At 39.8% G+C, this 13,745-nt stretch overlaps 1 protein-coding gene across 2 annotated transcripts in view; it reads left to right on the forward strand.

Moving 5' to 3' along the window:
* The window catches only part of LOC139479023 (uncharacterized), a 190,168-nt gene that overhangs the window by 48,444 nt on the left and 127,979 nt on the right, over nt 1-13,745 (forward strand). For both annotated transcript variants that reach the window (XM_071261760.1, XM_071261767.1), the window contains exon 4: nt 10,563-10,767. In XM_071261760.1, coding sequence (XP_071117861.1) covers nt 10,563-10,767 — 205 coding nt within the window. The remainder of the gene's footprint in view (nt 1-10,562; nt 10,768-13,745) is intronic.

Genomic DNA, 13,745 nt, shown 5'->3' on the forward strand with positions numbered 1-13,745 from the left:
TCCCTGGTTAAACATATCATAACCAACTCTCAACTGGAATGAATTTCAAAATCGATTAGATCAGTTTCATGAGCAGCGTATTATTAACAGAACCAGTCTCTGATGGCTTCTAATCCATTTCACATGGGTGTATCTTGATTGCGGTGATGACAAGGAATGACATTATCCTCTTAGACAGGTGAAAATCAGCATGTTTTGAAGGTGGGCCCAGTTAAATGAAGCCTGGGTCTAGTGTGGAAGCACTGTTATTAAAGGGCATTTATGCGGAGAGAGGGCGGCCATTACCAGATTCATGGGTTAATGTTTGTGGTTATGTTTTTGTGGTTTTGTTAACTTAAGGTTTTCATTTTGTTATTTTATGGCCAGTGATCATTACTAAATTGATAAAGCTATTAAACAGAGTTCCTAAAACTAGGAATATTTTTAGTCATTCAAATGTTCAGATTGTGAACAATATGATTTGATCACTATCATTTTCTGAGCAATATTTTTGTTTACAGGAAATGGATAACTTTTTGAAAACTATGGTTTAATAACATATGTCCAGCTTTTAGAATGTTTCCATTCATACTCAAATGTCCTTGATATAACTATTGTTATTGCTCTTCAATTAGCTCTCAAGGATAGAGAGCCATAACACAAGCAAACATGAAATATCCCCTTCAGACAACTTGGTGGTTAAAGGCATTTGTCCCAGTGTCATGTGATACTTGTATGGCTGCCCTGATAATCCCTCTGATGTCCCCAGTCACCACAGCTAGGCTGGCATAACCAGAGGAGCGGGAATACTGGAGATGTCTAAACCCTGATTATACATCAAGGTGAAACAGCATGTCATCTTGTTGTCAATAAACTGTTTAGCTCTGTCACATAATGTGATATTAGTGCTACATCTGTCCTGACACTGATAGTCTAATTTAGACTTAAGATCGTTGTAATGCTTAGATCGCTTTGTGGAAAGATGCCCAAGGTCAGAAAGTGAATTTGACACTATGACTAGACAACCATTTAGTCTCCGAAATTAAGATATTTTAAGCTTCTTTTTTTTTTAATTACCTTTTTTTTAGCGCAGAGGATTGCTTTATTTGTAGAAAATGAAGAAATCTAGCCTTGCTAAAGTATTGTAGACTTGCTTGGGAGTTTCGGGATATAGTTTCAGGGCCTGTATGAGAGACTATTCAGTGACTATCTGAAGTCTATGTTGAAGCATTGAAGTTACAGTTGTTTTAGCACTAGGATTGGTTGGTGAAATTGGACACTGTCCTTTAGTTGCAAAGACCACATGCACATACAGTTCTGCCATGTTGGCTCTTTGACTATCAAATATACAGGTGTAAATATATCATGGTTTCATGCTAAGTGAAGCACCAATATTGACCTTCCTATGTGAAATAAACAACATAAGAATGTATGTAATATGTATGTAGTTCTGAAAATAACACATCATTGATTACATGTACAGTATGTCAAATAAAATCTCTTATATGAATAGCAGTGTATCTGTTGACCAAACTCATTCACTCATCTAATGAAATGAAAGATACAGTTCATTCAGAGAAAGGCTGTGTATGTATGAACCAAGCTCACTCCATATATCAATCCTACCAAAAGTCCTTGATATGATGGAGGATGTGTTGTGAAACTGTCGACCAGGAAAACACTTTTCATAACTGATGTATTTTGCTTGACTGACTTCTTCCCCTCAACTGACGTCATTCCCAGTAGGGTCCGATAGTGATACATAAAGAGGGGTTCTACAGAGAGTGTAAAGTGGCATTATTACTTGTTTGATAGCTCCATGGGGATTCCCGGTTAGAAGACGTCGCCAGCACCATGTGCTGGTCATAGTTTTAGTCATATTCCAGCAATATATCACGGTATGGGGACACCAGAAATGGTCTTCACGCATTGTACCCACTGGGGAATCGAACCCAGGTCTTCAGCATGACGAGTGAACGCTTTAACCATTAGGCTACCCCATGGCCCTGCTTGTCATAAGAGAGGTTGTCAGACCTGGTTATTTAATCAGTGGTGTGTCCTCTTACCCTGTCAGTATGAACTGTATAACTTTGTCAATGAAATGTCACTGCACATTAGAAATTGAGAGAAATGTGTGAATGTGCTCGCCTTTATTAATTTACGAAATTAATAGCACACTCGCATATTATAATGTTTTCTTATAGATAAATGTCATATTCATATATGGTTAAATATTGTTTAACAGTGCATACTAATTGATATTAATATGATTATTATGCGAACCCCTCAACACGGTGCATGACTTCCCAATATGCCTCCACAGCAAAGTGTGAATTTGGCACTGAAGCTGACATGTGAGCCAACATGAGAAGTTGGTGCACATGTGTAAACCTCAGGCAAACTCGAAATCATGTCACTCGGGACATAAACTTAATATTGAATTGAAGCTCATGTAATGTCCTATACATTGGGTCACAGGCTGGAGCGATTCTGTGACCTACGTGTGAAAACATTACTGTTAGGGAAGAACATGAAGAAGACAGATATTTATTTTACGGTTAAAATGTTGATAATAGTTCTGGGATTATCATTTGGTCTGTCCATTATTGTCTTGTAGCATAAATATGGGGGTGTCACGATAGGGCCAATATATTGCTGATACGACATAACTTTTTACCAGCTCACACTCATGTATGAGGAGGAAATCTTTTGTACACTACGTTTAAGACATCTTATTAATCCACTGATAAATGACAGCAGCAAACTTGGGGATTGGATGACAACAATGACTGCATGGCTTGGCTGCTGCTATGGATGGGTGACCACCTGGAGCGAACACCTCATGGCTCAGTTCACACTTTGCAGGCTGCCGTCACTTAACGGACATCATCACTCACCAGTTGCTGCATCTAGTAAAGGGAGGAAACATGTACAGTGATATTATGGAAATTTCAGAGTTGTCATACATTTATCACATAAATTAAACTTTGGAAGAATAATATTTATTCATTGAAGGGGTCTTTCTTATAAATTTCAATTTTTGAATGTAATGGCATCCCTATTGGGAGATGTGGATGAATGCTAGTCAGTTGCCATGGGTTTCCTTACCCCTAGTCTCATTCTAATGTACACGTTGCAGGTAAGAGCTGCAATGTTGCTGACAATAGACTGAGTGCAGCTGTCGACTTCAGTGTGAAACAATATTCTTTAAGGCAGGACGGACAGAGCATATCTTGACACACACACATACAGTATTAGGTGATGATTATGTTAATACAGCGACTTTACAGTCACCTCACTGCAGACATGATAAATTATGACAAGTAAACACTCTCCATAGTATATAACTGACTCAAAGTATAATTTATTTTTTTCATATATCTCATAAAGACATTGGGTTCAGACATTGAATTCACACAACAAACAAGAAGCAACTGATGATGTCACCATGTCGTTTATTCTTCGATGTAAAATGTGTTCATCTTACAAGTTGAGTTCTGATCTGTGATTGAGGAAGTATTCATTTACATACAGGTGCATCACAGAGCATGTTGTGTGTGATAGGAAACTGGTGAAATGGTGCAAGTTTCTGTTTGATCTATCCACATACATGATGCACACCACATGTTTGTAAGCTATCAAGTTTCAACTTTAACAAGGTTAAACTTGCGAGGGCAAGTTTCAGGTGATCCATCGCAGTTTAATACTGTCGCTGGTGGTGAGAGGAAGGGAAATTAGCATGAACATGAGATATTACAGCCATTCCGCTTGTATGATTACCTCGTCTATTTCACGTCACATTTCCTGAGGACCTGCGATCAATTGCAACTTTGTCACCACTGAGTGTCATATCAGCTTTATTGATGTTTACTGTGGGAGCCAAGCAGTTATCTGATCACCACTTTGCTATCAATCCGATTTTTGGATACAGGCTTACTCCAACATTGCAAGCCCCAATTGTCGTTTAGCCTTGTAATCCACCGAGATTACAAGATATGGATTTCTGACTTTATCTTTGCTCTCAGTCTCTTAGTCAATTTCAGGGAAATCGACAAGGTGTCAGGGGCTGATGGGAGATTCATTAGCCATATGTAAACAGGCATTAAGACATAACGGGATTGTCCCTGCACACCTCGCGTGATCGATGCTAGATCAAAAACATAACGCTGTTTCTATTATCTGCGACCGAGGAAGATCATCCGTTTTTCTTCCCACATTTGAACATTTGCAATACTCTGTGCTCTCAAGGTCTCGGTCATGGTCTGCCCTCAATCAAGAATCTGATGGCTTTTGGCCACGGAGGTTATGACGGGTTAACTGTGTAATAAGAAGATGTCAAAAAGAGAGGCTTGGAAATATTGCCTTCTGTAGAAACGGCAATTAAGCGGCCATGGTCTTTGTGATTACTCGGGTGTTCGAGGCCTGATCTGTGACCTCAACGAGGCAGCCAGTACCTCCCTATCGAACTTTACTCCCCCTGAATGAAAGTAGATTAGATTCTCAATTACAACACACTATGATCGCTACTTTATTTCCTAACAATGCAGCCATGGCTCTGGTTTGTGGCCTGTGAGGCCTCCACCGGTGGCTGTAGCTATAAAAGTGACCTGATGTATCTCAACCAACCCTAGCCAGGACTTGTGCAAATTACTCCCACAGAACACAGATTAATTAGGGGAAAATGAGGCCGGACACACGGCCCCCAGGTGCACGTTATAATCTAATAACGCAGTGACATACGCAAGATAAAAAATCCCCGCCTTGCCTTCTGCCACTTGGCGGTGCTCCCAGTTCAACTAGGGAACAGCAAATTGACATGTGGGGCTCTCTGTTCAATCAAGCTGAATTAACGTAATAGATTTCCTGGCCCCTGAAAGTGGGTAGAAGCCACTGCTTGTCTATCCTGTGTTACTCACCCCCATCCCCAGAGGTGAGGCGAGGTGACGTGACGTGGTCGCGCTTCACTTAACCAGGATTACATTTAAGGTCAGGTGGGAAGCAAAGACCAGGACTTTTTTTCAAATGGCGGGAAAAATTTGCTCTGGGAAGCCCAATCCGGTCCCTTGGGTCCGATTTATTTCTTTACGGGCAGCTCTAATCCTTCCGTCAGCCATTTTTACATGATTATTTTCGACCACTATCCCTACATTTGAGAGACTTGTAATTTAACTTGAATGTTTGCGCAGAGGAAAGTGTCTTGTTCAATAATGGTCTTGAATGCGAGCCTAATCAACTGGAAAAGATACCGACAGTCGTAAAACAGGCAACTATTTGGAGTACACAGCTTCTAGGGCTAAATTTATTTCTGCGTTTGTAGATGAGCAAGTGGCAAAAGAGAGTCATAAGATTAGGTTTAAGTGGGTGTAATGATTTGGAAAGGAAATGTGTGACGTGGTGAATTTGATAGGGAAATGGAGACATCTGAAAAACAGTCCTGTTTCCAAACTAGCCAAATTGACTTAAGTGGCAGAAGCCAGCGATCGGTGAAATTACGATCACACTTTTTTCTTCTTTCATTCCAGGAGAAAGAAAGAGGGTGACACATTGCCAGGGAACGTTGTCGAAATGTCCTTGTAGAAAGTAACACCAACTTGAAATCTTTGTAAAAAAGGTTGCTGTTGTCGACATGGAGGTTCCAGTCCTTATTAATCATAAATGCCCGCTCTTATCCTAACCAAGTCATTCAATTTGTTCGGAAGCTAGACTTGTTGTATTAAGACATATAGTTTTTATCATTGGACAGGTTAGTTTCCCATCGATGGGTGCAAGTAGAAGAGCATCACAGCTTCTAGTTTGTATTCAAGACTTAGATCCAAAGATGATAGAGTGCCATGTATGTTTATATAACCCTTCCAAACTTTAGCTCAATATTAACAGTTTCAAATGGAAACTCTGCGTGGCAGTCTTGACAATAATTTCAGAGACAGCAAAGTGAGAGTTGACACATTCACATGTCATGACCCCTGTGTTAATTCTGGGTTAGAATAGGTCCCAAGTAACAATCCGAGCTGGTTGTAAGAGGTGACCAAATGGATTGGGTTGTCAGGCTCATTGACTTCGTTGATTATATGTCACTGAACAGCGTGGCATGATTGTTGTTCCCAATATCCCTGACACCAGTTCCTTCGACCTTGTACTTCTTGTGGGAAATATTATAATGGGGATTGAGTGGTGATGATGGATGTCGATTTATGGATAATAGTGCTAACCTGGCTGATTCAGAATGTCGTCTTATTCTGATATATGCTTACTCTGTCAGCCACTGGTTGACTGCTGCATGGAAGGTTACATACACTTTGGAGGCTTAAAAGAAACATTGCTGATCTTATTCTGCTACTGATCTGATATAACTAATTTGATCAGATACTACAGATATGATACCACAGCTGATCTGATGCTGCAGCTTATCATATACTTCTGGAAATTGGATAGGGTGCAGAAACCCATTTACTTGGTTATTTTTAATGTCAATTTGACAATATGTACAAATATCCCTTTCCCAGGAACATTGCTTACACATTGCTTCTTTGGAACCTTTCACTGTGCAGAATTACGTCCCTTGGGCATGACAGAGACCTATGATCATGGGTTCCAATCCAGGTTCCCCCTGATTATGTTTCTAGATTTATCAGCATGGTGCCACAGGTTGGGCATACCTGTGCTTGTGGGTTCAACAAATAGGCAATGTCTCAGACCTGCATCACTTCCGGCTTTTCTGAGATGTCAAGCTGACCTTAAATCCAACCCACTCTCTCACTCACTCCTTTTTAACCTTGCTGTGTTAAAGCCTCAGTGATTACACCAGCCGTTTATCCCCACTCAATCCAGACATGCAGCATTCAGCTGATGATTGATTGATGTGACTGAAGAATGATCTCACTGCTATACCTCCCAACCAGATATGTAAGGTCGGCGTTTGGATGGCCGACAATAGGAATTAAGTGTTACAGTTATGTGTTTCATGGTTCGTGTCAGACAGGTCGACATGTCCATACCGGCATACACAACCCACAAGATATAATCCAATGCCCTTCTTTACAATGGTTTTATACAAAGCTATTATGGTCTTTGATCTTGTCTTGGATGCAATTATATCCCCAAAAATTCTCCTGGTGTTCTCAAACAATGATTGAGATCGAAACATGTCTATCAGGTTTCCAATGGGTCAGGGTGCCATATGATCTTGTTAGATTGGAACAGCAGTTATCCCCCTTTTACCTCCCCTGACCTTGAATCAGTTGCCCTATTGTCTGGCAGACCATCCATCACCACTCTGGCCATTCATTCGTCTGGCGGTCTTGCCTTTCAGCATTAACTTTCCAGATGATAACTCCAACCCATGTTGATGGATTCAGGAGAAATCCTGATTATAGACTCTTCGTTATCAAAACAGAAGTCAACTTTGACAGACATTCATACTGGTCGTGAATAGATGCATCAAAGGTCACCGGCTCGGCTATTACCCAAGTGATACTGGTTTGAGATGCTAAAATATTGAATATGTTGTCAAGGCATAGAGGACTTAGGCCAGAATCTACCAATGATCACACTCTTAAAAACCATTTAAAGTGGTAGTTATGGGTTAAAAAGTCAAAACTGAACTGAATCTGACATTAATGTAATTAATTTAATCAGTATGGAAGAATAATGGTACACATGGACATGATGCACTTTATAATGTCATTGTTGAAATCCTCAAAATGCAGCAATGGCCAAACGCATAACGTAACAATACAGAGGACCACTGGATCAATGCATGTGCACGTCTGCACATAGATGCCAGGAATTGGCCAATAGAAGTGTGTTGGGGTGGTTATTAGGTGCCGAAACGTTGTCTGAGCTTGGCTCATCACGCAGAACAAATGATTCCCGACATGGATAACGGCCATTTCTGGTGTCCCCCACCGTGATATTCCTGGAATATTGCCAAAAGCAGCGTAAAACCATACTCACTCACTCACTCACTCCCTCACTCACTCACTCACTCACTCACTCACTCACTGATGGGAAGGAAGAGAATCACTGTTATCCAATGTACCATCTCCAGACATTGGTATCAGTTCTGATAGCATGTATTTGACTGTATCGGGACTGCTTGATACTGACCATCTTCATTTAAGCGAACGCGTACAATGCAGTACATGATTGTGAAGGATATCTGTCAGTGCGGAACCACCTTTCGAGAACCAGTGTTGTTTTGATGCAACAACATTAACTGCACCATCAGTGGTGTCAAGCCATAACTAGTGATGGAGAACTGTTTGGTTCAGTTAGGAGTCAGGATTTATGATGCAATGGTGATGGCAACTGCATATGTGAGTTCAACAGATGTGGCAGTGACAGCATAATGATGTGGTTGGAAATCTTCCACACTGGCAGAACAATAATAGTGCAAATGTAAGGTAACTGGTAACTGGACCAACCCTGTTGTGACTAATCTACTGCTGCATGTTTTACAATACTAGATGACCAGTACATACAGCATGTGGAAAAGCAGCATTCCTATAGATCCACAATGTACAGGTCCTCTCTGGTCCTCTTTATCATGAGATTGGAACCTGATAGAACACCTTGGGGACAGTTAGAAACACTGTTTACACATGTACTACAGTTCAAGGGGACTATTATTCCATACAATCCATGGGTAGGGGATACAAGGCAGTACTTGCCCCAAATGGTTGACATGCCAGATATTGAGTTCTCATCAATGGTGAGATGAGCAGCAATGTGTGTTACTTTACATACCAAAGATTACCAGGTTGCTTTATTGTCAGAGTATGTTGCAAAAATGTAAATTTAAATCAACACAAATGTGATCATCTAAAATCCTATATCTGTATTAAATAAAATATATTTGAGCCGACCATTCTCAGTTTCTGTTCACCTGCTACATGTACAACATCAGAAGAATTCTTTAGCACACCTCTGTGTAGAATATATTTCAATATATAAGGATATAATAATTCTTTTATGACATGGCACAGTTTGTCCTGGAGTTACAGGGTGCTGCATACTTGTATCCTTCAGTTGTTTTTAAATGTATGTGGAATAAGAGTAGAATAGGCCTTCAGAACACCATGTTTCTCTTGAAACAACAGTATGTGGTCAAGAAAAGTTGAGCCAATCTATCAAGCTCACCCAATAATATGTAAAAGAGAGACTATTAGGTTTCAGTATCTCCCAACAGAAGGTAACACCCAGACCGATGTAGAAGAGCTTTACAAAGCTCTGAACAAATGTAGACGCTCACTCTGATGGGTGTATGTGACTCACTCACTCTGATGGGTGTATCTGAATCTCTCACTCAATGATGGGTGTATGTGACTCACACACTCTGATGGGTGTATGTGACTCACACACTTTGATTGGTGTATGTGACTCACTCACTCTGATGGGTGTATGTGACTCACTCACTCTGATGGATGTATGTGACTCACTCACTCTGATGGATGTATGTGACTCACTCACTCTGATGGGTGTATGTGACTCACTCACTCTGATGGGTGTATGTGACTCACTCACTCTGATGGATGTATGTGACTCACTCACTCTGATGGGTGTATGTGACTCAATAACTCTGATTGGTGTATGTGATTCATTCACTCTGATGGGTGTATGTGACTCACTAACTCTGATGGGTGTATGTGACTCATTCACTCTGATGGGTGTATGTGACTCACTAACTCTGATGGGTGTATGTGACTCATTCACTCTGATGGGTGTATGTGACTCACTAACTCTGATGGGTGTATGTGACTCACACGCTCTGATGGGTGTATGTGACACACACACTCTGATGGGTGTATGTGACCCACTCACTTTGATAGGTGTATGTGACTCACTCACTCATTGATGGATGTATGTGACTCACTCACTCAGGGTGTATGTGACTCACTCAGTCAGGGTGTATGTGACTCACTCACTCTGATGGGTGTATGTGACCCACTTCCCTTGATGTGTGTATGTGACGTATTCATTCACTCACTCACTCTAAAGTGTGTTTGTAACTTAATCTGATGGGTATATGTGATTCACTATCTCTGATGGGTGTATGTGACTCATTCACTCTGATGGGTGTATGTGACTCACACGCTCTGATGGGTGTATGTGACTCACACACTCTGATGGGTGTATGTGACTCACTCACTTTGATGGGTGTATGTGACTCACTCACTCATTGATGGGTGTATGTGACTCACTCAGTCAGGGTGTATGTGACTCACTCAGTCAGGGTGTATGTGACTCACTCACTCTGATGGGTGTATGTGACCCACTTACCTTGATGGGTGTATGTGACTTATTCATTCACTCACTCACTCTAAAGTGTGTTTGTAACTTAATCTGATGGGTATATGTGATTCACTATCTCTGATGGGTGTATGTGACTCACTCATTCACTCGAAAGGGCGTATGTGACTCACTCTGATGGGTGTATGACTTGCTTATTTGGATGGGTGTATGTGACTCACTCACTCTGAAGGGCATATGTGACTCACTCACTCTAAAGGGTGTATGTGACTGACTTGTATAGGTGTTTCACTAACTCATTCTTCTTGCTCTAAGTAACTGCTTCCTCCTTCCAGGCTAGGGTGTAAGGATTTGGGCACCAAGTGGGAACCAACCCCCATCCACCTGCCCATAGAAGACCGGGTTGAGATAGCTGGGGTGGCCTGTGGGGGGCGCCACACCATCATCTGGTTGAAGAACGGCCATGCCTACAGCTTTGGAAACAACTTCTATGCTCAGTTGGGATACAACTTTAAGGAGCTGAACTACAAAGAAAATCAGGTACATTCAGTAGTTTTTAGCATTTATTGACCTCATGTCGATAAAAACTGATATCTATTGGCTTCTATCACATTCGCCTGTGGAAATGGACAAAGGCAATAATAAATTTGTCATACCTCCCTTTCATTCTCTTGCCAAAAAAATAACATAAAGATAAATGAATGGCCATAAGCTCTTGCTTAGACTCACCAGATGGAAGTCCCTCAAATCTGAAGTCAATAATATCTGTTCATAGGTACTCAATCAGTTTATGAGCTGTAAGCATTTGCCCGTGGAGAACATAAAAACTGTTAGTCAATGAAAACACCAGATATTGTCATTTCCATTTTAAAGAAAGGTCAAATTCCTTTTCTTGAGCTCTTTCCTGACTTATGGGGAATGGTCCAAGAATAAAGTTGGAGCATAAGATAAGGTGGCTGGCCATTGGATTTTCTTGCAGAGGAGAGAAGGGGTCTTTTTCCACCCCTTTCACAGAACAAATTATATGTTTTTATGTGCTGACTGAAAAAAAGACGTGACCCTCCATACTCCCAGGTTTTCCCACCCCCAGAATACTGTATGGTTGGTCCCTAAATACGTATGGGTGGGGGCATATACACAGTTATGCAACTAAAACAATGGCACACAAAGTTAATACTCATATTATTGGAAATACCCTTTTCGCATATAGACAAAGGAAATATCTAAGGTGTTTATGGTGTAAAATAACTTTTCCCAGATGATCATACAACCCAAGCCGTTTTCAGACAATAATTCTAACAGTACAAATGTTTGAACATATTCTGAGGATGTTATTGAAATGATCATAGGACTGACAATTAGACTTATCTTTTGTCTAATCTTTTGCAGAAGTTCAAAGTTTGGAATGGTACATAATTATGATAATATATGTCTCAGCATAAAAAAGACATATGAAATTTTGAGAAAGTATATCATTCTCCCCTTTAATATATAAGGATAATGTCCACCAAAACAAACTGTACATTTGAGACATCTTCAGCTAAAATCTGTACTACATAATGTATTTAATCCCAAACTCATCATTCGAAGACAATACAATCCAGCAATTTGGCAACCATTTAAAACAACTATTATAACATGGGTGCAGAGTTGCATCCCTTTTGCATGCCATGATCCCATCATTGTGGGCTCAAATCTCAGCATTCATCCAATCCACTCATTATTGTTATTGTTATTGTTATATTACTTGATATTATTATAGTGTAAACCGGATGTAGGGCGTAGAAGTAGTGTATGAGAAAGTAGAAGACAGTAACTATCTAGACATTTGTTATACTACCTGGAACTTGTATATCAACAAAATTAAGCCACTGCCACCTTTTTTTAACTAATTGATTAGTATAATTTGTTAATTACTTTTGAGATTGACAATGGTAGAGGCCATATGGTCACTACAAGGTGACTCACTAGTTATGAGGCCACAGTATATTTCATTATCAGATTTTCATCCTGATTATTATAAAATGTGAGGCATGAGGCATGTATGTTTTATGTTTTACTTTCCTAATATTCTTTTCGTGGTCTTTGTACATTAACTGTGGACAGATGTGATCATTCACATGAAGCAAGGATGTTTGGTAGGACTATTTGGTGATGTATTTAATCAGGTTAAGGAAGTCGGCAATGGCAGCTGGGTTGAAAATCTAATAATTAATTCGTTATGGCCTAATCGCTGTTACCCAAATGACATATGCAAGGTAATAGTTTTGGATGGTATTTTACTCAAGTAAAAAATCACATGAGTCCATTTATATTCTTTTCTATACCAGGGAAGTGAAAGTAAGCCCTGCTACTTGAATTTATTTGATTGCTGCTAACATAGGCAGCCCTTTATAGAGGAAGCCTCTGAGATGAATCAGATCCCGCATGCTGATAGGTGATGAGTATGTGCCCTTATGTTCCCACCTGCTGTAATCAAATACTTTTCTGTAACATATCGTTTTAAAACCAGGTTTCATCAAGTGACAGCATCACTGATAGGCTACAAATTAAGAAACAACAAGTTAAGTGTCATAAAGATCAGATAAATGGACAAGATCTTGACTTAAATATCAATGAAACCCAAACGTTGAAGTTCATTTATATACTTTTCGTCTACAACTCCAGCTTCAAGGAGGCTGTTCAAAGAATCTGTGGTGTTGAAAAAGTAATTGTTCATGTGTGTACTTACACAGGCTGATGTAATCTTTAATCTGTTCACACATAGACACTAAATTTTGATAACTTTAAAGGGGCACTGATCTAACGCAATTCCCCGGGACTGGTTGTTGCCTTTGTTATTGTTTTTTCCCAGTGAGTACCCGGATGTATAGCAGAAATCTAGACTAGTTCGCGACCTCTGCTGCGCAATTCGTAAGCGCATCAGTCACTTTTATGGGTAGTAATAAGGGCGTATGGTCACATTGATCAACAAAATGAAATACAGTTTTCGAGATAATAAGGAAATGTAGGTATATTTGTTGGTAGCATCGGTAATGGCGACGAAGTTTTGATAAGTCACTTGCTTTGTAATTTTGCGATTTTCGTTTACACTATTTTGACTAGCAACACAAAGTAAATATTTCACCTGAGCATTGCTTTTTTATAGTGTGTATAATTTTTACTGTCAAAATGTGTAACATTTTCAAATTTATTAAAAGTGACTAAAAAAGATTTCCATTTGTATTATTATGTTAACGAATTGCAAACATTTTGATGTTTAATGTCACCACAAGAGACTGAAAATGTTACGTTGAAAAGTACATTTCTATGTTGTTTGGCTTCTAATCCTACATAATAGTCTGTTGTGATGTTTGTAGGCCCTTTTGATCATCTTAATCAATCTGGACAGATGTTTTAGTCCAAATGACTGAAATATTTACACATTTTATAAATTGCCTGAGAGAATCACATTTTACAAATTGACGGTAATATATACACGCTTAAAAAGGAAAAGACATGTGAAAACAACGTCTGTC

The sequence above is a fragment of the Haliotis cracherodii genome, unplaced genomic scaffold (assembly GCF_022045235.1).
Source record: "Haliotis cracherodii isolate W230 unplaced genomic scaffold, xgHalCrac1.p SCAF_1, whole genome shotgun sequence".
Lineage (NCBI taxonomy): Eukaryota > Metazoa > Mollusca > Gastropoda > Lepetellida > Haliotidae > Haliotis > Haliotis cracherodii.